Source organism: Falco naumanni, chromosome 13 (genome assembly GCF_017639655.2).
Source record: "Falco naumanni isolate bFalNau1 chromosome 13, bFalNau1.pat, whole genome shotgun sequence".
NCBI classification, from domain to species: domain Eukaryota; kingdom Metazoa; phylum Chordata; class Aves; order Falconiformes; family Falconidae; genus Falco; species Falco naumanni.
In genome coordinates, this window is record NC_054066.1 from 24,712,288 (window position 1) to 24,735,195 (window position 22,908).

The 22,908-nt window shown below is 45.5% G+C and overlaps 1 protein-coding gene and 1 non-coding gene across 3 annotated transcripts in view; both read right to left on the minus strand.

The window, feature by feature from the left end:
• MYNN (myoneurin) overlaps positions 1 to 8,182 on the minus strand; it is a 12,349-nt gene extending 4,167 nt beyond the window's left edge. The window contains exons 1-7 of one of the 2 annotated variants that reach the window (XM_040612442.1): positions 8,076 to 8,182; positions 7,075 to 7,373; positions 4,320 to 5,122; positions 2,285 to 2,444; positions 1,451 to 1,629; positions 1,096 to 1,179; positions 581 to 667 (exon numbers count right to left, since the gene is read on the minus strand). In XM_040612442.1, the coding sequence (XP_040468376.1) occupies positions 581 to 667; positions 1,096 to 1,179; positions 1,451 to 1,629; positions 2,285 to 2,444; positions 4,320 to 5,122; positions 7,075 to 7,340 (1,579 nt within the window). In that variant the 5' untranslated portion in view covers positions 7,341 to 7,373; positions 8,076 to 8,182. The other variant, XM_040612443.1, reaches the window with a different exon arrangement.
• A 532-nt stretch (positions 8,183 to 8,714) lies between these two features.
• TRNAV-AAC lies at positions 8,715 to 8,787 on the minus strand. Its single transcript has one exon. It is a non-coding gene; the product is annotated as a tRNA-Val (tRNA).
• Positions 8,788 to 22,908: the final 14,121 nt, after the last annotated feature.

Genomic DNA, 22,908 nt, shown 5'->3' on the forward strand with positions numbered 1-22,908 from the left:
ACATTTTGCCAGCTGTCTGATCTCGTGTGTTTGCTAATCCAGCTCAGACTTGGATTAACATAGACTGCATATATTAAAAAAAAAAGAAGCTATCTTCCACCATTACGTTAAAAATATTTGTGCCTTCAAGATGTAAAGCATTTCTTGTAACCAGTATGCCTTGTTCACCTCAGTTACTGCCCTCGTAAAGACATACTCCTTTAACATATTCAGCAGAAGTGAAAAATTTCCTACAATTCACACTATGCCTTCACATGGGAAGCTCTCACAAGTTACTAGTACAAGAAAGTACATATTCACGTACAGAAAATTCTTGTCAGCAGCAATCCACTTCTACGTTGCTCAACCTGTGTTTGCTATAGCAATGCAAATACTTGAAAATTTGTCTTCAATCTACTTTAAAACATCTACTTCATGCTTTAAAAGGTTTGGGTACCTCTAAAAGCAGATGCTTTTGGCTCTATAGAGACACTATCCAAAAATCTTTTATTTTCTAATTTTAGGCTTGGGTATGTTATTCAGTACCGAAGACAAAACAGTTGATGTAGTTTCCTAATCTTTCTCTGCACAAGGAGCTCACCTGTGTGAACTTTCGTTTTGTGCTTCTTAAGATTTTTTATATCCGTGTAAGAATTTCCACACATTTCACAGATAAATGGTCTTTCACCTGAAAAAAATTGGTTAGGCAGTTAGAACAATGTTGAAATTAAAAGAAAACACAGTTATGAGATGTAGAAAAACGGATTTCAATGGTTTATTTTAGAATACAACTAGTAACATTGTTATTTTGTCTGTGTGTATTGAGAATGAAATTGTTTCCAGAGTAATACATTAAAACAAAGCAAAAAACCCCAAACGTCAGAAGTAAAGCCATGATCGTACATCAACACCTATGCTGTTACACAGACATTAGTCTGAAAAAGGCAATTAAAAAAAATTTCACAAATATTTTCTTTAAATTATGTTAACACAGACATATATAAATTAAGAAACTTGCTTCTTTCAAATACAGCACAATATGGTGTATTTTAAAGGCAAAAGGGTAAAAGTAGAATATTATTTATAGTGCAGGAAGCAGCCTGTCTGGAAACTGACCTGTATGGGACCGAAAATGTTTATTGAGCTCTCCAGAGGAAATAAAACTCTTTTCACAAATGCCACAGATATATGGCTTCTCTCCTAAAGGAAACACAAGGAGTATGTTATTTCAATATATAAACCAGAATACACATAAAGAACAAATCAAAATGAAACAGAGGTAACGTCCAATGGGAGAAAGAGCTCCCTAAACTGGAATCAAAGGGAAAAAACACAAGAAAGGAGCTGGATGACAACTCTAGTGGTAACTCCCAACCTACAGACTCCTGGGTCACTACCCAGCCCCTCCGTGGGCAGCCAGTCCTCCCTTGCCAGGCCCGTTCCGGTACCCCAGTGCTCTGGCTCCCCTTACCTGTATGTTTTCGAGAATGGGTGATGAGAGAACTTGAGACGGCAAACGCTTTTCCACAGCTGTCACACACGTAAGGCTTCTCGCCTGTGTGGCGACGCACATGGTAGGTGAGTGTGCTGGCCTGAGCAAACCGCTGCCCGCACCGGTCACACACATAGGGCTTCTCGCCACTATGCTTCCTGTGAACGAACAGGGCATCAGTGACCTCCTGGCACGAAGGGAATCAACACCCACGATTAAATAACTTTCTACAATCAGTACTTCATGCCCAAAGTCCCTTGTGGAGATGTTCTGAGAACTAAAAAAGATGTAGCAACTCTGGGAATCAGCACATCCGTGATTTCTGTGGCAGCTGACCTGAACTGCAAGCCCTGCACATGGACCATGCACCATGAATGCTCCACACGTTTCGCCTTACAGCGTACTGACAGAGAAAATGACGAATCCTAACAAGGGAGTATAATTCCCACTCCTGCCAAAAATGCGAAAAGCCCCATGCGGATAGTAGTGAATGGTGAGAACTGTTCTGTTTCACCTCCCACCAAGGACTTCTCTCCTCTTTGCTGCTACAAGCAGTTTAAAACAAAATCCATGTCTCGATGCCATAAGGATACCAGTGTGTAGGCTGTAACATTCATAAATCACAAATCCCTTCCCTAATGAGGAAGTACAGAGATGTAATTATTCCGTTACGCACTATGCAAGAAGACCCACAAGAAAAGGAGCAGAAATGACCAAATTACGTGAACGTGTACCTCTTGCTCACACTGGAGTAAATTATTCTGTTTAAATAAACACATGGATAAGCATTGGCAGGATCTCACTTTTGCCTACCTGGCATGAATCTTCAAATTGCTTGAAGTTGCAAACTGCAGGTTGCAGACATCACATTTGTATGGTTTCTCTTCTCCGTGGTGCATCCGACTGTGGAACACTAACTGGCACTTCTGAGCAAAGCCTTTGTCGCAGAGTTCACACTTGTATGGCTTCTCCCCTAGTGAAAAATAAAACCTTTGTGCTCTCTGCACTCATGTAAGAAAGCTTGCCAGTCCACTACCTGACCAAAGCTCAGGTGTCTGTTCTAATACTTCTTACAAATAACATCCTGGAACATCCCATCACCAGTCCACTGAAGTGGAATATGCCAGGAGTACAGCAGACTATTTTTTAACACATTACCTTTTGGGAAAAAAAGGTAACAATGTTTTTAACAGTGCTGTTTTCTCCACATTAAGAATGCTACTACTACATTTTCAGATTTTTTCCTGGTTATGTTTTTACACGATTCGGAATATTCAAAACGAACAACCAGTAAATCATCTGCTGCCTCTTGCCCATCAAACAGCAACCTACAGTCTAGTTCTCACTAATTGCTCATTAGCATCTGCTGTACGATGCTACAGGTACTTCTCCAACCATTCAAGCTCTTTTAGTGGCCAACAGTCTCATGTAAGGGATCACACAACTCTACAGTCTTAGATGACAGTACAGAAGAGCCTATCTCTGCATTTCTATGGCAGTGCACAATCAAACCCAGAACTCAACAATTCTTAAGTACACCATGTACAGAAAAACTTCCAAAACAACAGTATTAGACATCTAACCTGCCATCTAGCAACCAACACCATGAAATTCCCTACCTACTTGTGCAACAATTCCTAGTACAATACCCTCAAAAGCAGAAAGCACAGCTGACGTTCCTACTAGCAAACTGTCCCTGAATGCTGCTCACAAACTCCATCTCATGTATGAATCTTAGTCACTGGCTGACAATATTTGCAATTCTCTCCCTTGGCTACAGAAAGAGCAAGGTGTCCTGCTGCAGCTGTACCTCAACACCTCCTACTTCACCTCTTTACATCTTCACAGCTTCCTGGAAAGAGCTCCACTGCTGGCCTCTGCTCAAGACTTTCCAAAGGAGAAAACAAGCAAAAGGAAACAGTTTGTTGTCTGATTCACCATTACTTCAGAATTCTGAATGTCAGCCACAAAAGGAAGAAAACTACATAGACCAGGTCCCTCTGCTGCTCACTGGGCTAAGTACAGCAGCGACAACAGCAGAATAGCTATGTCAGATCAGCCTGAAAAACAAACCAACCTGTCACTGTCTTCCATCTCTAAGGAAGAACATATGAAGAGACAAGCACAGTACTTCTCTCATACATTTTCCCGGGCTCCAGCAATTTGCTGTTTGTTACCCTTTTAAGTCAGACACATTGTCTGAACGTTAAAGTGTTCCTACTTGATTTCTCTTTTAATGCTTTGTTCAGTAGCTCCTGATATAACACTAACTTCTGGTAACGTTACTGAATGCAGAGATCGTAACACCATCACACATTTCAGCTGCACATTTTACTCAATAAAATCCCAAATGCTCTAGAAATCCAGCTACCCCCCTGCCTTTTTTAAAGACCCTACGAGAAAGTTACCTGCTTGCCACAAGATTGCGTTTTTTCTCCACTTTTGTTACCAAACATATATTATGATTTGAAGTTTAAAAAAATGCAACAAAAATTCTGGTATCAAGTATAGGGAGTTTTTTACCCTCTACAGGCAATAGATTTTGGCACTCCAGCACTCTACAGAGTTAAAGGGTAGCCGGCTCTTCTGAGTCTTTCCAGAATGCATCCAGAGGATGCTCAGCCTAATAAAGTCCTCTCTAGCTATTTAAAGCAGAAACTGTGATTTTGTATTGAAAAACACGGAAAATTTTCATGCTACGAGTATATAAGTACTATCCCCACATGCATACCAGCAGCAGACAAAATTTCTAGAGGAGGAAGTCAGAATGCAAAGATCTTTTTAGTCCCATCTTCACAGGCTGTGATTCCAGGTCTCCACAGCCCAGCAGACAAGGCCGATGGCTTACCTGTGTGAGTTCTTACATGGGTTTTCAACTGATTGCACTGGGTGAATGCCTTCCCGCAAAGCTGACACACGTACGGTTTCACTCCTTTGTGTATCCTCATGTGTCGTCGCAGGCTGCTAGCCTCTGAGAAGACTTTTCCACAGGTGTTGCACACTGGCTTCGCTTTGGAGTACTTCTGGTCAAGCTCTTCTCCTGAACTCTCCAGCTGGTAAGCGATCTTTTCACTGGCTATGTTAGACATACAGTGCTCCTTCAGGGCACAGCTTTGCTGAGGCTTTCCCCGTTTCTGTTTTGCTGCAATACTCTGAACCAGGATATCCTGCGCTGCCAGTGTTTCGCTTTCCACCACAGATGCCAGCTGTAGTTCAGAGTTATCGCTGCCTTGGGCAGCCTGTTCCGTTATCTGGGTGGCCAGCTTGTTTGCATCCAAAAACATTTCAATGGATGTGTTCTCGGCCACATCGTTCTGATATTGTATGGATTTATTCTGTATGCTTTTGGGGGAGCTGAAATTCTTCTTTCGCTTTTTGGTTTGAGGAGATTTCTTTTCTAAAGCTGCTTTCTTTGCCTGCGGTTGAACCAATTCTGCAGAAGTAGCATCTGCTTTCTCCCGATTACTGTAATCTCGGAGAGTCAGAAGGCAAGTCTGCTGATTCATCTCAACGTTTCCAGTGATACTAGATGTCTCTGTAGAAGAGGGATTAGCAATAAAAGCAAAGTCCTCCATCTTGATTTTGCATTTAGTGACCACTTCTTCTACTTTGAGATAGTCGGCAGCCTGGTGAATTTCTTTAACATTCCAGCTGCAAGAAAACAAGACTTGGGTGACAATATTCTGAACAAAGCAAACATTTGTTCTGTACCAACCGTACAAAATACAGACAGCAAAGCAACAGAAAGGTTACACTGCCAGAAAACGTAACCTGGAGAACACATACAGCAAGACCTCATCTCTCAGTGCTGCAGTGCCACAAGACAGTAGTATGACAATTACTCCCGAACTGATGGCCCATGTCTAGTGGGGTCTGCAGATCCACAGAACTGCGTGCCTTTTGTAGGATTTTAAGTTAAAAGTCCAGTTGTAAGGTGGTGAGGCTAGACAGGGGCTTGTTGGTCCAAAAAGCTCAGAAATCACAGCACAAAGGGGTAAAACACTGGGGAACAAAACGCAAAAATTACCATTCTATAATCCTTCTGGCAAAAGTCTTAAGTAATTCGTAAGCAGTGCATTCACCTCAGCACTTCTGTGAGGCAAGTATTAATCTTGTTTTATAAAACGATTTGCAAACAGTCTTAATTCTCCATCAGCTGCACACACACAACATTAACACCAAGGAAGTCCTCATTTAAACTACTACACTCCGCTTTTCAGTTGTTGCAACACAGGCCTTGATGGTTTAGAAAAAAATTGATCTGGAGAAGGTGGCAACACGCACCATCAATGCATTTATGGATTTACGGCACTCTAAAGAGAGATTAATGGTAAACGACATCATTCTAACAATCCATTACACAGTAAATGTAATTAGCCATAAGTAAGTAGCCACAACTGCTCTCTGTACAGAAATACAACTGTTTCAGCATCTCGTATTACACTAGAACAGAGTTCAAAGTACATCCTCCTGGTGTCACTTATGTACCCACCACCACAGAGAGCAACGGAATTTGCAGACAGTTGCAGCAGTCACCCAAATGGATACAGTATGAAGTGACGGGTGCACATGGGCAGACCTGCAGGCATCATCTTTAGTCAAATAGTTCTGCCTGGGTGAGAACGGTACTTTCACCGTCCTCTTCCTTCAAAGATCTCAACTGCGCAGAATGAATCCAGAAACTCTCCTGCTGTGGTCCCAGACAGACATCAAGAACGCTGCACACTTCTGCTCATATGTAATTTGCAAAGCATCAATCACTAACTGCACCACACAGCTGTGTACATGGCTCTAGTGCTGTCAGTGCTTGTAGCTAACGTAAAAAATAAAGAACCCACCCTGCATCTGTGTACTTAAATTATCGAGAATAAGTTTTCAGACTTCAGTAGAAACAAAGGGTTTTCAAACCTGCATCTGACACCAGACATTGAGAAAGGAGTAAAAATCCTGGGCTACGTACTTCTAAATACTCACACTTCCCTCATGAGGGATAAGCTTTTTCTTTTGCTGAGAGAAAAAGGGTTGCAAACAATCCTCACTGTATGTGAAGCAACACAACAGGCAGCAAATCAATGCAATAAGGAGGGGACGGACATACCACTTTTTCTGTAACTCCTTTTGGCAGTGTAATATAGGATTTTAAGTAACAGATCATGCAAATTGTAACAGATGTAATTTTTTAAAAATCATGCCTATCTTCATCCATTCCTCAAATTTTAGTCTCTACTGCATACACAGTTTCTGGAGGGTTTCTCTGCAAAAGCGGACTCCTATAATCTAACTTCGGAAAGAGTATGCTTATCACTTATCCTTCCCTCTCCTGCTAATCACCCAAGATGTTTAACCCCTTCCAATGCAAACAGAAAGACTGGGAGACCAGAACTATCAGTCAGTGAAATCTGAGACAACATACCTTTGTTTTGGCACTACATGTCACGTGGTATTTTAAAACATACAAACAGATGCTCTTCAACTTGTTAATATGTATTCATATCCACTACTCTTTGTTCCTCCAGAACTTATTACACAACAAAAAATCCACTACTGCTGTAACACAAAGTTGATTTCCCTATTCTCTTTCCCCCTTTAATAGTGTATGTTACCTGTCAAGGTTTAAGTTTCCCGTATAAATAAATTCCAGGAGTTTTTGGAATCCATCAGCTTTCACTTGAGTCTGATCCAATACAACGTTATTGTCAGATGCGTCTCTGTAAAATGCACCGAAGTACTCGCTGAAAGAGGCAAGCACATTTCTGTGTGCTTTGAACTGGAATTCACCGATAACAACAGTGCAGTCACAAAGGAAGCCAGCTTCTCGCTGCTTGTTCAGTCTCTCCAAAAGGTGCTCACAGTGATGGGAATACTGCATTTTGACAACGAGCTGCAGCCTCTTTATTCTGATCTGGGAAAGAAAAGGGAAAAAAGAAAAAGGATTTACATGTGGGATTTAACTTTGTTTCCCCCTTCACAGAGTAAGTTGATGATTAAGAAAGAGCCAGCGTTCGAATCCACTCGTGATCCCTGCAGGACAGCTGGTGTAGCAGCGCTCCCGCACGAGGCGCAGGGAGACGGGTGGATCTTTCTTAACCTGGGGAGCTGCTCATTTCAGAGGCGGATCGCGGGAAGGGGCGGGCACCCCCCGGCTCAGCGGATCAGCCTGCCCGAGCGCACGGCCGGCCATGCCCAAACCGGCTCCAAGGGGCACCTCGCAGCCGCCCGCTCCCCGCGCCGGGACCCCACCGCGCTCGGGCGGTGGCGCGGCCGCTCCCCGGGGCCCAGACCCGCTCCCTGCCGCAGGGGCCGGGGACGGACAGAGCCCGGGCGCGGGGGGGCTCCGAGCGGCCGCCGGGACCCGGGCCGCCACGGCAGCAGACCGGGGTGCCGGCAGCCACGGCCCCCCCGGCCCGGCCGCGCCGCTGGACGGGACGGAGCCCGCAGCGCCCCCCCCGCGCCGCGGCCCTCGCCCGGGCCCGGCCCAGCCACCCCCGCGTCCCCCGCGGCCGGGCCCGGCTGCCCGGCCGCCGCCCGTGCCCCCGCCGCCCCGAGGAGCCGCGGCGGGGCCGCCCCCGGGCCGGCAGGAGGGCGGCGGCGGCGCCCCACGCACCTGCGGAGGGGAAGGGAAGCGGCGCCTCCGCCTCAGGCCGCCATGTTCTGATGACGCCGCGCGCGCCGCTTCCGGGCTGCCAGTTCCGGTGCCCCGCGCTGCGGGCGGACGGCGGCCCTGGGGCTGCGCGGGCACCGGCGGCCGGCCGGGAGGCGGGGACGCGGCCGCGGCCTGGCCCGCTGCGGGCAACGCTCGTGGCTGGGCCGCGAACGGCTTCCCCCGGGGCGGGGGGGGCGCGGACTGCGGGCCCCGCGGTGCGGTGCGGTGCGGTGGAGCGCGGCCCGCAGTCGGGCTGGCGGGGCGCCCTGCCTGCCGGGGGCTGCGGTCGTGCCCGGCGGGGCGGAGGCGCGTTACCCGGGGACCGCAACGGCAGGGAGCGATGTCCGGCAGCTCCCGGGGGCCGGGTCTCCGCCCTGCCCCCTGGGCTGGTAAATAAAACGGGTCTAACGCCCTTGTCAGCGGTAGCGCCGCAGCGCTGAGGAGCCCCGCCGGGACGGTTGTTCCAGTGAAGAACGACTCCGGTAACGGTGTTTATAGAAGTGCGGAGGTGCGGCACCGCAGCAGGGTCAGTCCCGGTCAGTTTCAGAAACGCAACGTTCGAAGTGAGGAAGAAAAAACGAAAAGTGCCGGCCTGGCGTGTGTTTCCGCCCGGTTTCGAACCGGGGACCTTTCGCGTGTTAGGCGAACGTGATAACCACTACACTACGGAAACACCGCTGAACGCGTTTTGTCCGCAGCGCCATATAATGGTGTCTGCTCGCCACCCCCACGCCAGTGACTACCCTGCCTGGGACTTGCCTCACGCTGCTGCCCGGGCCCACCCGAGAAGCTGCATCCCCACGGAGCCACAGCCCATCCGTGCTGGCAGCTCCCCAAGCATCGCCCCGGGGTGCGGCACCCTGCCTCCACCAAGGGCCTCCCCTCAGCCAGCCCCAAGCTGCGGGGTGCTCCGGGGCTGTCACCTCCTGCCACCTGTACACACCAGGAGTGACAGCACTGGCATGAACAAGAAACTTTAGGATCTGGAATGCTCTAATTGATTTTCAACATATCTTTCAATAAAAAGCCATACCCTCTGTTAATATTTGACAGCAAAATGTCACTCCGAAGGTCTATGGCTTACAGCGCCAAACCTACCTCCTGCTGGGGCTGCAGAGGCTGGAAGGATCATTTTGTTGGGAACGAAGCACAGACAAGAAGATATCAACAAAAGGAGCTGAAAAGTGCGGGGAAATGAGGGGAGCGAAGCATGACAGAGACTTGCTGGTGCCAGCAAGTGCAGGTGGGATGAGCAGGACAAACCGGGCAGGGCTGCCAATGAGAGGTGGAAAGCACTGGAGTTCCTGCAGGAGCAAAGTGGGGCAGGGTCAGTGTGTGTTTAGCAGAAATCAGAATAAGACAGCCCCAGCCAAAGAGGAGAAAGGGAGTTGTTTGGCACTGCTAGCCCTGCAGGGCAGAACCATAATAAAGCAGCCAGCAAGAGAGCAACAGACAAGCTGGGAGCTGAGCACAGAGTGCGTTGCAGCAGGCAGCCTCTCCTCTGCAGGCCTCCTGCTGCAGCTGGAGCTTGGAAAAATGAGGAAGTGACTAATCCTCCTGGATTTTCTAGTACCCCAGGCACTGAAATGCCTGATCTTGGAAGGAGCTATAGAGAGGAAATTAGCTTTGCCATCCTTGGCAAAGGGAAACATGAGCCAAACCCCAACCGTTGAGAGGAGAAAAGCCAAGAGCAAAGAAATAGGAAAGGCTCCAGGAGAAAGCAGTGAGAGGGAAGGGAAAGGGGAAACAGAAGAAAGCTGGAAGCAAGCGGCGACGATATTCTGTTGAATATGACAGTGGCAATTGCAAGATTTCTTGACACTGCTGCTGTCATCACGCAAAGGTTTCTAGTAGCTGTAGGGATGTGTGTATAAGAAGTGCCACAAAATGGCATTGGGGAAAAATGAGCATCATTACTACCTCTTTTAATGCTTGCAACTTCCCTCAGGTCCCCGTGGAAAAACACTGGTGGGAATGCACTTGTGTTCTTAGTGCCATACCACAATCACAAGATCTGTGGTGCACAACTGTAGCACCAGGGTGAGAAGGTTGACATTGCAGCCACATCTCTGCCCAACCACATATTGCTCTGATATTAATAGCACCCATTTTGTTCATGCAAGGTCTTCAGCAGCCTCTGAGGATTCAATTTTAATAATTGTAAATAAAATTGTAATGAAACACAAAATACAAAGTAACTAATGACTTTGCATTATTATTGATACAATATTTTCAGTCATAGCCTGACAATCACGGTTAAAGAAGGAAGCTCCTGTTCATAACACACTATAACCTTCTCCAAGGAGCTGAATGGTCTCTGCTTTCACAGCTGCCAAAGTTGCCTGGCCTGTGAAAGGGCTAAAATATCTTTCTAGTATTTTTTTCAAGATAATACACATAATTTATATGTACATTAAATGCTTTTTCCTAGCATCTTTTACCTGGGGCATCCCTGAAAAGACTACCTTGACCAAGGAGAGATGCTGGTGTTGCCATGGAGATGGAAGTGGAAGAGTACTTGTCCGGTGCCACTGTATTTTGTTTGATTCCTCTAGGTACCCAAAAGAGTGTGAGTTTGTCACATCTTGGGGAGTTAGGGATGCTGTGAGGAAGAATGTCTATGACAATGACTTGAAGATGAAAAGTAGTGAGCAGAAAGTGATTCTGACTGAGGCACAGTGACAGAGCTCTTCCCCCAGCACACTGATGTACCAGGTCTGTGAGTCTCTCCAGGCTGTGCTCACAGTCCATGCTTCAGGTCTCACACAGGCAGTGTGGTGGGCCGCGGTTACAGTGTTGCCCACAATATATCGATCTTGGAAGGCTACTGCTGGCCCCGTGGTACTCCCTGGCTTGACCCGTACAGCTGTGATTTTACACAGCACCCAACAGGGATGCTGAAAGAAAGTAGAGCTTCAAAAGTCACCACACCTGAAGAGCTGCTTGTGCAAGGTGCAGAAGAAAAATTATGTGTGCCTGGTCTTTGAGGAAGGGATGACACAGAATCATAGTGAGGTGGAAAAAACTTACCACCTTCCTGGTGGCCATGAAATTACAGTTCAGAATCAAAGGTTTCGTGGTCCTGAAACCTTTCACCCTCCTGATGTTGGCATAGAGTCACAAGGGATTGACAAGCTCTGCTCCAATTCTGTCACGAATGAATCATCACCATGATGTTGGCATAAGGGTTTACTTCCACTACAGTCCTTCTGCTGCGATGGAGAGAAGGGACACTGCTTGATGCAAGCGAATGTCCATTTATTGTACACAATCATGAGTTTATATATGTTTTCAGAAGCTGGGCTCTTTAAACTGATTGGTTCTTTAAGCTAAGCATTACATACTAGGCAACCCCTAACTGGTTAACTACAAACAAAGGACACTTTAAGTAAGTGTTTACAGTCATCAATTAACAGCAACTTGTTACCTCTCCTTGGGCCATCCATTCCCCACTCCCCTATTTTTTCCTGGCATGTCTCATCCTGTTGATTGTTATCTATTCACACTCCTTGTCCTCCCAGGGTTCATGACCTACAACCTCGAGCACATTCCCCTCAGCTGATGGCCACCCATGGTCCTGATTTCCAGGCCCCCTCCTGCATCCTTCCTGGTGGTTTCAGCCTCTTCCCTGGAATCAAGCTGAATGCTTCAACAAGGAGATGGCCTGCATGGTCCCACGTGGTGTTAAGGTGAAAGTAAGCGCTCCTCCTAATAGGAATTTTTAGTGGACAGCGGGCTTGTCACTTCCTTGACTGCCTTCCAGCCAATGCAGATTATGGTGACAGCATGCAGGAAGGCTGTGCCTAACATGGTGCTCATGTTAGCATGAAAATAACATATTTTCAAAATACGTGAGCTTTTATAACAGATTTTACTTAACACTTCATGGAAGAAAGCCTGAGATTACAGCTACCTGGAAGCTAGTGTCTAGGAGGAAGTCTGTGTCTGTAGCGTGCCTTTTGAAAGTCCAATAAAAATCACAACATCTGGTGCAGATACTTCCTTCTTAGTCCATGAATACATCTTTCTGAGTAGGCGTAAAATATGAGGTTCTTCAAAGACAGTCTTTACCAGAACAGTGTTGTACAAGTATTTGTACAATTAAAGTTGGGAAGACCAGGAGCTCTAAGCTATTGCATCATACTCCGTTGTACCTGCCAGACTGCGCAGCCTTGAAGCACCTTGCTTTTCCGTGGAAATCTCGGAGTCGAAAAGCAAACGCAGAGAAACGGTTCTGAGGAGCGTGATGCAGCAGAGGCGAGACAGCTGGCATCCGAGGTGAGCTCTCCCGGGAGCTGGTGCTGAGCAGGAAAGCGCCTTGCACGGAGAGATCGTGAAGGAGTTAAAGACCCTCTTCGGACAGACGGCTGGCGCATTACTGCCTCGGGGCAGCGGAGGGGGGGGGGCGGAATTTTGGGGTAAGGGGCTATCAGCTGAGATGGGCAGGGCCTGAACTCGCCCACAGTCCAGCCCCCCGTGTCCCAAGTCCCGGCCCTAAACCCCAGGCCCCAAATCCCGTCTCCGAGCGCCAGGCCCGGCTTCGGCTGCCAGGTTCCGGCCCCAAGCCCCCGGCCCCCAAGCCTCCAAGCCCCCAAAGCCCCCGCAGCCCCCCAAGGCCCCCGCAGCCCCCAGACCCGGTCGCTGGGAAGGAGCGGGGAGGGAAGAGGGGCGGGCCCGGCCCGGTGCCCCCCCGGGCGCACGTGGTGCAGCCGTGGGACGGGTGGCCCGAGGTTCTAAACTCCCGCCGCTGCCTCCCTCCGGCCCCTCGCCCCGCCGCAGCCAGTGGCGGCGGAGGAGTGTGCCCGCCGGGCCAATGGCGGCGCGGGGGGGGCGTGGCCGAGGGCGTTTTAAGATGTGCCGCGGGGACACCCCAGGATCTCGTGGCGGGTGGGGAGGCCCGGGAGCGTCTAACCCTAAGAGGCTGTTTAACGGCGCTCCCCGCGCCCGTCCGCTGTTTTACTCGCTGACTTTCAGCGGACGTGGGGAGCTGGCAAGGGGGAGGTGAGGGATGGAGCGGGGGCGGGGCGGGGGGGAGGGGGGAGGAAGGGCTCCGCTATCAAAAAAGGTCAGCGACGGGGTGCTTCTCATCCCCGGGCCGCCCTGGGGTCCCTGTCCCCGGCCCGGCATCCGCGGATCCACCGCGGAGACTGGTCGCCGCATCGCCCAGAGGCCGCGGTCGGCCGGCCCCCCGCCACTGCCGCCGCGAAGAGTTCGTCTCTGTCAGCCTCGGCGGCGGCCACGCTCGCGGTGTCGCGGTCCCAGTGCCGGGGGCGATCCCAGTAGAACAAAACGAGAGCGGCGCCGCCGGGCCGATCCCCGCGCTTCCCTCAGTCGTGGGGCGCGCGGCCGGCGCAGCTCCGACAGCGCGCGGCGGCTCCCCGCGGGCGCGCGCTTCCCGTCGCGGCCGGGCTCGCGGGGCCGGGGCCGGGGGGTGTGAGCAGCGCGCGACCACCCTCCTCGCGCCCGACCGTTGGCGCTGCCCCGGCCCCGCTGAGGCGACCGGCGGCCCAGGCGGCCCCGGAGCGGCGGGGCACGGCCGCTGGGCCCGGCCGGGTTCTGTTCGGCTGGGCCGGCAGGGGAGAGGGGACCCCGGGGGCGGGGCGGGCCGAGCGCAGGCCCTAGGTGGCAGTCCCCGCCGAGATTCGTTCCGTATCCCCCCTCCCGGAGGACGGGCGCTGGGAGGGCCGGGCTCCTCCCCGCCGCGGCGATGTTATCTGGCAGCGCCCTGAGCGATGGAAACTTACGAGGCTGGGTTTTACTCATCGGCTTTAAGAAATGTTGAGTTTTACTCGCCGAACTTAAAAGCACGGAGCTGAATTTGCGAAAACACGCAAGCTTCCGAGCACGGGGAGCTGGTGACAAGTACTTTGCCGAGGTGTGGAAGAAGGAACTGTGAGGGGGACAGCGTCAAGGTTTGTCCCCAGCAATTCCTCTCTGTGCACAGGCCTTGGTCCCGCCACGCAGCAAACCTACGTGTTGAACGCCAAGCACCGTCAGCACCGTCTCCCTGCAGGAGTAGTGCCGAGAGCCCATCCCGTGTCCCTCGCCACCATGGATGCAGGCTGTTCAGGTACTTCTGTGGTAAGAACTACCTGCAGGCCAAACCTCTTCTGTGTTTCCATAGCAAGCATCAACCCCCCCCACCCCCCTCCCCCCCACCCCCGAAAATTTACCATAGATGCAGGCACATGTGCATGCCCCGTGTGAGAAAAGCCAAGCGTGCACCACTGCCCCACCACAGGTTTCACCTCGGCAGGGAACAGACATGGCCCTAGAAACTGGGCTTGGGCATGAGTCAATGACACATTTTCCCCAACCCTTCGATAATTTCCTGAGCGTTTGACCAGTGCCATCTTGTGGCCTTCTTTTTTATTTTCCTTTGCACAGAGGATGGGAGTGAACTTGAGTACTTAATATTTTTAATTCTGTTTGAAGGAAACCTGTTGCTAGAATAAGTGGAGATAGGAGAGTCCGACATTACACACCTGAAGACGTATAGGTTCTTTCTGGTAGTGGAATAGGAATGTCACTTAATAAACCCAATCTAGCTGAAACTAGTGCTGGCTCTGCTGCTAGTAATGTTCTTTCTTGTTTCCAACAAATGTGTTTTCATTCTTTTGACTTGTTTCTGAGCAACAGCTTTCACTTCGTATCAAATACTTAATTTCAGACTTGCAACTAAACATGCAAAGCCAAAATAGTTTATGTGCTTAGTATGTTACTTTTCCAAATGAAACTCCTTGTTTTACAAGTGTCTTGTTTCCCTGAGAAAAGTCTTGTTTCCTAAATATATCTGGTTTTATGGCATTTACCATGATTTTTTTTTTCTTCTGAAAGAGGTGATAAGCTTAAACTGCTAAATTTCTGTACGCATGGCACAGTGTATGCTGTGCAGATCCATGTGTCAGAGAAAAAAAAAGTTTAGAAACCTTTGTATCTATTTATTATGTATCAAGGAAAATTTTGTGCAATATGGTATTGTGGTGGAGATTGCAAGTGTCGCTGCTGTTGCTACAACTTGCTACTGTTTCTGAACAGCTTGCACCTGCCTTTCCAGCCCCAGTGAAACAGTCCAAAACTGGTGCTACTGTGGCTTTCTAGGAATCAAACCACAAGCTCTCAGCAATTTCTCTCCCTGAAGAGTTTAAAACCATTTGCAGGTAGCAGCCGCCTGGCTGTGTCAAAGAAATAATTTGATGCAGAATTCACCTGGCAGAGAGCAGTAGTTACCTGTGACAGTCAGCAGCTTGGGGAAGCAGGTCCACCTCAGTGCCATGCTTGAATCACTTGACGTTAAGTGGATTTTCTTCCCTGCAGAGCATAAGTGCTTTTATTAATACCTCCACAATCCTTTTGTTTTTTTAAATTCTAATGGTTCGTTTGAAGCTTGTGTGCACTGAGAAGTTTATCATCAGTGCTAGCTGTGACACAAAGTGATACAGAGGAAGGCGATGTTTGGGAATGCTTGGGAGAAGAAGAGCACTGGTGCTCAATAAAATTATCAAATCATGTTATTGAGGTTCATAGCCTGGGCTGCCATTCAGATGGTTTGGGAATTAGGATTGTGCATCCTGGGTGACTTGTCACCCAGTGCAAGATGCTCAGAAATTAACTCTGAGCTCAGGTTGTCTGGAGGTTCTGTGACAAATGTTTGAACAGTGAACTTTGAAGGATGTCTTGCTCGCATGTGCTTGAGGTGGACGTTTACTCTGTTTGAGATCAGTCATGCGACATTTGTCATATCAGGTCGGGTACCTAGAAAGTGCTTTGGCCAAAGGTGATAAAGCACACTGTCGATTGCCCTGGCAGCAGGAAACGGCCTCACTGCATTCTGCTAATGTGTGCATGCAGTTGCCTTCCTTTTGCGTGGTCATCTTTCTAGTGTGCTTTTCTAAACATCTCAGAGTTTTTGGTCCCTGTGGGAACTTGCTCCCTTTCTGTAGTGAACCTAGAAAAAAAAAATATCTGCACGATGTAGGTGAAATCCCTTAGAGACCCCATAGAATTGATGGGGTAGTAGGCGGGGGTGTGATATTACCGTGCTTGGGCAAATAGCCCTCTTCTGATGAGGGCATTTCAGGAACTGACAGGTTTGGCAACCCTGAGGTGATGAGCACACCTCCCCCATTGCCGCATTTTCAAGTGCGTGTTTCTAAGCTTGAGATCTCAGCTGCAGTTTATTCCGGCTGTGGCATTGTGTAGCATGCAGTGGTCTCAAGCTGTGTTCCACTCCTGGCTGAACGCTGGACTCTGCCTTCAGTCACCTCTCAACATCATTTCCCTTCCCGATCTCAGCAAGAACACTTTTCCACTCCTTGCAGAACCTGCTGTATGTGAAAGCAGCAGTATTTTGTCTTACGTTGGTTTCATTAAGCTGTTTTCAGTTTACTTTTTAGCTTTCTTGCATTCATTTCAAAACAGCCATGGTTGTTTGGGTTGTATGTGATATGCCAGTGCACACCAAACAAACCAAGGAAGATTTAAATCAGTTCAAGGTGTTTGTATGCAAAGATGGACTAACTGATGTGAATTAGCATAGATTCACATATTGGTATGGCTTTGTATGCAAATTTAAAGTACACTTTGCTGTGTACTTGAAATGACCAACAGAAAAGCTGGAGCATTTTCATTTACTGAAAATTCTGCTAAGTATTTCCAAAAGTAGTTTGCAGAGGTGACAGAGCTTGCAGACTTTGTAAGAACAGTGCAAATAGAGTTAATGTTGAACTACAATATTGAGTCTAACAAAGCAGTTCAAGCTGACCTTGCTTATAAGACAACAAAAAATGTCTTAAGGAGAAATAATAATTATCAAAGAGTAAAGAATGGTTTAATTCAAAGGCTGTTTAACCTCTGACAGGTCTGGCAAACATTAATAGAACCCTACCCTAATTCTGTTTGTAGATTGCCTCAGCAAGGGGTACTTTCAAAATGTGGTTGGATGTCGTATCTAAGGACATTTATCAGCAAAGGGAATGGAAGAAGCATACATCTCAATCATTTTTACAGAAGTAATTTAATGGTAAAGTGAAGTCATACAATCAAATCTTTGTGAATGCTAAAACTATGGACTAAAAATGGTTTACGTGTATAATAACATCCTGTGCCTTTCTTTGCCCGGTTCTCTGTATGCAGCTTAACACACCCAAGTGGGGAAGTTGTTTTATCCAAAAGAAATTTGGAAAAACCTAGATCCAGCCAATGCTAACCCTCTGACACAAGGGCCGGGGAGAACAGGGCTGGGTGTCTGTCCTGTGCTCAGTGACTTTGACCTGCCTGATCAGTCAGATCAGGTCCATCTTCAAGCAACAGTTCTGTATTGCATGACCTTTGCATAGGAAGCTGGGGGATGGTTTTTACCTTCTGCATTTATGGTTTTCAGTTTGCAGGGGCATGATCGTAACTTGGGCCTAATAGTATCTTAAAATTAAGCTTAATCATTTAATTTGTGTGTATTCAACTTTAGCCGCAGTCACTGGGGGAGTCTTACAAACCCTCAAATCTATACAAAAGGAACGGTTGTCAGTGCCTGCATTTGTGTATAGTTCCCAGTTGTACCAGACTTAAACTGATAATAGTTTAGGAGTACAAGAGACTTTTTTTCTACCTCTCTTTGGTCAGTTGAATATTGTATTTCAAAGACCTCAGCTGGGTATGCTCCCCTATGGTTGAAGTCTTACGGTTTTTACATCTTATCTGTGCCATATGAAGGTCTGTTGGATGTGCTTTTGCTGTTGATCATATTTTTTCCAACGGTAGATGGCAATAGCCATTCATGTGTAAAATATAAGAGCAGAACTTGGTGCATTACAGAATTTAATAGCAAGTAGGATCACTTCTGGGTAGGAATTTAAATGTAACTATTTGTAAAACCTTTTTATTTTTTCAAGTACAGGTAAATTGCCATTAAATAAAAACCTTTGCAATTTTGATAATTTTTTTTAATGGAATCCAGTTCAAAGCAAAAAAAAAATGAAAGGTGCTTATTTGAACTTCACAGGAAGGTACTATAATGAATTGTCATCCCTATGTAAAAAGGTATTTACAAATGCATTTTCCCATGTACATTCTAGATAAACTCAAGTGATTAAGAAATGTCGATTGACACTGGATTTTTATTCCTTTTCAAGTTTGCTCAAAACTTTAGTAATTTTCAGTTTATGTTTGGGTCAGAAACTGATTACAACATGTCTTTGCAAAAATTAAAGAATTTTATTTCCTGTCAAGAAACTTTAGGATTCACCTTGACAAATTAGTTGGACACCCTGACCCCATTGAAGGTAGAGTAAGAGATCAGCTTTTGCAGATCTTTGATTTTGCTTTTACCTCTAAAAATGCATTGTATGATTTGAAACTAGATGCACAAATGTTAGCCTTTCTAGTATACAGCAATATGTCGTAGGAGAAATTGCTTTCCATATTTCTCATTTACTTAAATACATTTACTGTTTGCTTTTGTGGAATATATACTTTGTTTCCCAAAAGCGAGCATGGGAGTTATGTGAGTGAGGAAGGTAATCATCTATAACAAAGTTATAACCGAGTCACAAGACTTTTGGGAATTTTACAGCTGCAAACCAAAGTTCTCATGCATTATCGTAGCATTCTGTTTTGCAACGATAACGAGCTTAAAGGCTAGCATTTCTCTGTTTTTATTGAAAAGATAATCAGACTTTTGTACATTAATGATGGAATATTGGCAGCTATGATAATTTCATAGAAAACATTTTAGTGCTGCAATTTGTTTTTTTAATAAGGTTTTTTTCTTATTACTGTATTGGTATTATCTGAATTGTACAGTTGGACGCTTCACTGTGCTCTGTGGGGGACAAAATAAGGCAGAAAGGATAGAAACTGACTGAAATGAAGTGACAAAGGGGGTTTGGTCCCAAGGTAGCTACTGACTCCAGATGTGCCCTTCCAAGCTTCTTAGATTCTTCAACTATAAAATAGTGCTAACAACACTGACCTCCTTTAGAGGCTCTGGATGAGAAGCGCTAAGCAGTACTATCCTCTTCTCCTTTTGCCCGGGGCAATAGACCCATAGAGCTGTATTGTTTCCTGAGAGGCCAGGCTCTTCACGCATAAAACTGTCTTCTAGGTCACAAACTTTCAGAATCAGGAAAATTTACCAAGTCTGCATGCTTAAACCTTTTGTCTCTGGTTCAGTCTCTAAGCCTCCTAAAAAGCAGAATTCCATCACTTCTTTCATCACTCTAATATTCCTTTAAACAACTGTATCATGGGATCTATTGTACTTAGCTGTAGTATGTCTACCCTACAGTCCATGTTTTTCATCACAGGAAGCAGCTTGAACTGCTTATAACACACAGAGTATACATTTGTCTTGTTTTAGAACAGCTATATATCGTTCAGCTGGCTTTACAGCCTCTTCTGTGTCTAAAGATAAATATGTTTAAGTATAATCCTGAAGTTTTTATCTTCTGCATCATCAGCCTGCACTTCAGTTACCATTTCATATTATGCTTCTCCAGGCAGCTTTGAACAACCTTAGCTAGACAATTAAGGGAGTGAACTGGTAAAACTGCTAATTTCTCTGCCTTTCCTTTCATTCCTATCTCATATTCTCTAAGGTACACCTCTTTATCTACATGTTTCCAAGAAGGTGTTCAATTAATAACTCAGACAAGTCAGAGCTGATAGGATCTTTTCATGTATTAATCTAACTCTTCCTTTCAAACAGAGTGCCAGAAAATCACTGTTTTCATGTTTTCTCTATTTATTCTGGCTGGATTTTATTATTGAAGTTGCATGCTGTAGTCCTTTGATTCTGCTCCCAAGAGATTACTGGGGATTACAACAGTGGCCTAACAGGTAACGGGGGTTCTCACTGATGTGTTCAATAACAGTTTTCTTCCATATTGATGCTGATTTTGGATTGTTTTTGTTTATAGCGAAAAACCCGCAGACTTGGCCATGCAGGATACAGAAACATTCAGGGGTTTGTTAGTTTCTTGTGTTTGTTTGTGGTTTTTTTCCCGAGGACAAGAGTGACGCAACACAGCTGATGAGTGCAACAAAGTTATTTTCAGTGGATACAATCACACCAGTGGATACAATCAAAGGCAGGGGTTTATTGGTCCGTCCAAGCTAGTCCTTTAGCAGTTACAGAGAGCAATGTTTAAAAGCTCCCTATTCTTTCATGAGACATGAATGACAATATGTTTAGTTTCCGTCTGTGTTGGTCTTGCAGCAGGTTTAAACTTGAAATAAGAGCTAAGCTGAACTGACATTGTAAAAAGTTCTCCTGGCTCTTGTCTACAGTTTAAATGCATCTGGTCGTGAGAAGAATCTACATGATTGTCAGTGTGAGCTGAGAGGTACATGAAATGAATGAATTTCACTGGGAAAATAGGTAACCAACTAGCGAAATCATGAAGTGCTATACTGAAAAAAAAAAATATCTTTAAAACCCATCTCAGGGAGCCTTTTTTTTTTTTTTTTTTTTTTTTTTTAAATTGGAGGTGAAGGTAATGATTCTTTACTGGTGTTTTTAATACCAAAATACTACGGATGAAGTATTGCAAAAATTTCTATTCCTAAGGCTTATAAATCAATATTCTAAATGCTTTCAGAGAGAGCAGCAACCAAAAATTTGAAACAATTAAAATGGATGGCAAATCCTGGTAAATGACAAGTGAGTGGACTCTTGCTCCTGATCTTCCTTGTGAAAGCACAAGGACTTTTCAGTGAGCAGTTTGCCTGACATAAATATATAGAATCTAAAGGTAATGTTATCTAGTACAGAAATTGTTATGCAGTACAGAAAAAAATTACCCATTAATCAGCTTTTTGAAATCATCCATTTTTTCATTCAAGCCAATTTTTCATTCCCCAATCTGAGGACTTTCCATACTGATTTTTCCCTCAGGAATGCCATTTTTAATGTAGCAAACTTGTATCACCAGGACAAAAAGTTGGTTTACATCCAGTGAGGATCATAAACACATGTGGACTAATAGTTAAATTGCTGATTCTGTGATTAATATTGACCGTTGTTTTAGTTGTCAATCTGTTTCAGGGAATTCTTGTGAGTATAAAGTCCAAGTTTAATAAGCTCAGGGATACTGCAGGTCTGGAATATTTCCAGCGTTTTGCTTCTATTTTCAAGTTTATCTCGGTAGTACCACTGAAGCAGATGACATGTGGAGCCGCAGGTGTCTTGCTGGCTTGCAAGCTTGCTGTGTCACAGGGCTTGGCTACAGCACAGTAATGTTACACTGCTTTAAAATACAGTTTAGTCTTGTAATATAAGCCAGTTCAAATCACGTTTTGAGCATGTTTCTCAACTGTAAGCTCTGGCCAAGTGTTTCAGATAGTTCAGGAATACAGTTTAAAGAAAAATTATTGCAAGGAGGTACAATAGTTAAAAAGGTGAAAGTCTACCTTCTTGAAGCCATGTCCTGCAACAGGTTTTTTCTGGTTTTTTTTTTTTTTGTTTTTTTTTTTTTTTAAGCATAGTGAGGACTTCAAGTTTTTCCATCTTATTGCTTGTGCAAGGTAAAATGTGCCTTTTGAACGAGCCATTTCTAATACATAAGAGGTATGTAAGTTCATTGGTTGAAGACTTGGGAACCAAATTTGAAATCCAAAGGAAATGTTATTGAATGCTTATTGGTAGAAAGACAGATCTTGGTCCTACAGACCATGTAATGCTCGACAAGGAAGAATATGTATTGACAGCATTCCTTAAAGGCATGCTTCAAGGACAAAATTAAAACATTTCCATAGGGTGTAGTCATCAATCAACAGGAGGATGTTCTTGTACACCAAGTGCAACACAGTATAGCTTTCCAGCGACCTTAACACACTAGCCAACATAGGAGCTGCTATAGTAATTACAGATTACATTAAATATCAAGTAAAAGCCAACAGCCAACTCCTAGGCAAACCTTTTATGCATTATTATAATCATATCCTTCCCAGAAGATTCAAGGTAATAAAATTGAATTTGATAATGCAATCAGTAAAAAGCAGGTTTAAAAAAATTTCTCCTTTGTTGATAATGTCCCAAGAAATCCTAAGTTTTATATAATGCCTAATATACATAAGTGTGGAAATAGTCCCTCAGGTATATTAACAGTTTTAGTTGCACATTCTCTGAGACTGCCTTGAATTTTTTATAATTATATTTTATTAAGAAATAATTGTTATATATCAAGCGTGCATTGCACTTCAAAATAATAAAGGCTTCAGTTACCTAATATTTCAGCAATTATAATATAGAAAATTTTAGAAAGTGTGAAATTGGAAGGATTGTTCTTACATATCAAGAAGCTAATTCTTCTTCCTGAGCAACTGGCTGGGGCAGTTTGTTATGGGCCCTGAAAAAAACCCCAAAACCAAACCCCCAAACAATTAGAAATTTGACATGAAAAAAGGAGAAGAGAACAAATACTTTGCATGTAAGGAGACCAATCTTCACTGCTAACATTTCTAATATATCACTTATGACTGGATATATCCTATATTTGGTCACTTAAAGGAGCCCTAGTGGGCCTGATTTTTAGACCAAAAAGCTCCTGAACGCTTGGCATTTTGAGGGACTGTCAGAATAAGAATTTTTTTTCTGTCTTGGCCAAGATAGTGTATTTTGTTATATAGTAGAACTAGGGTTAGGTGTGTTTGAGAACTGACACCATAGAGCAGCAGCTTTTGTGAGGTTATTGGTCAGGTTTTTATTTCATACATCTCTTAAAATTTTAAAACAAGGTATATGTTATTCCCATATATCATACACAAAAGTTAGAAAAAGTTAATATTGAACAATAGT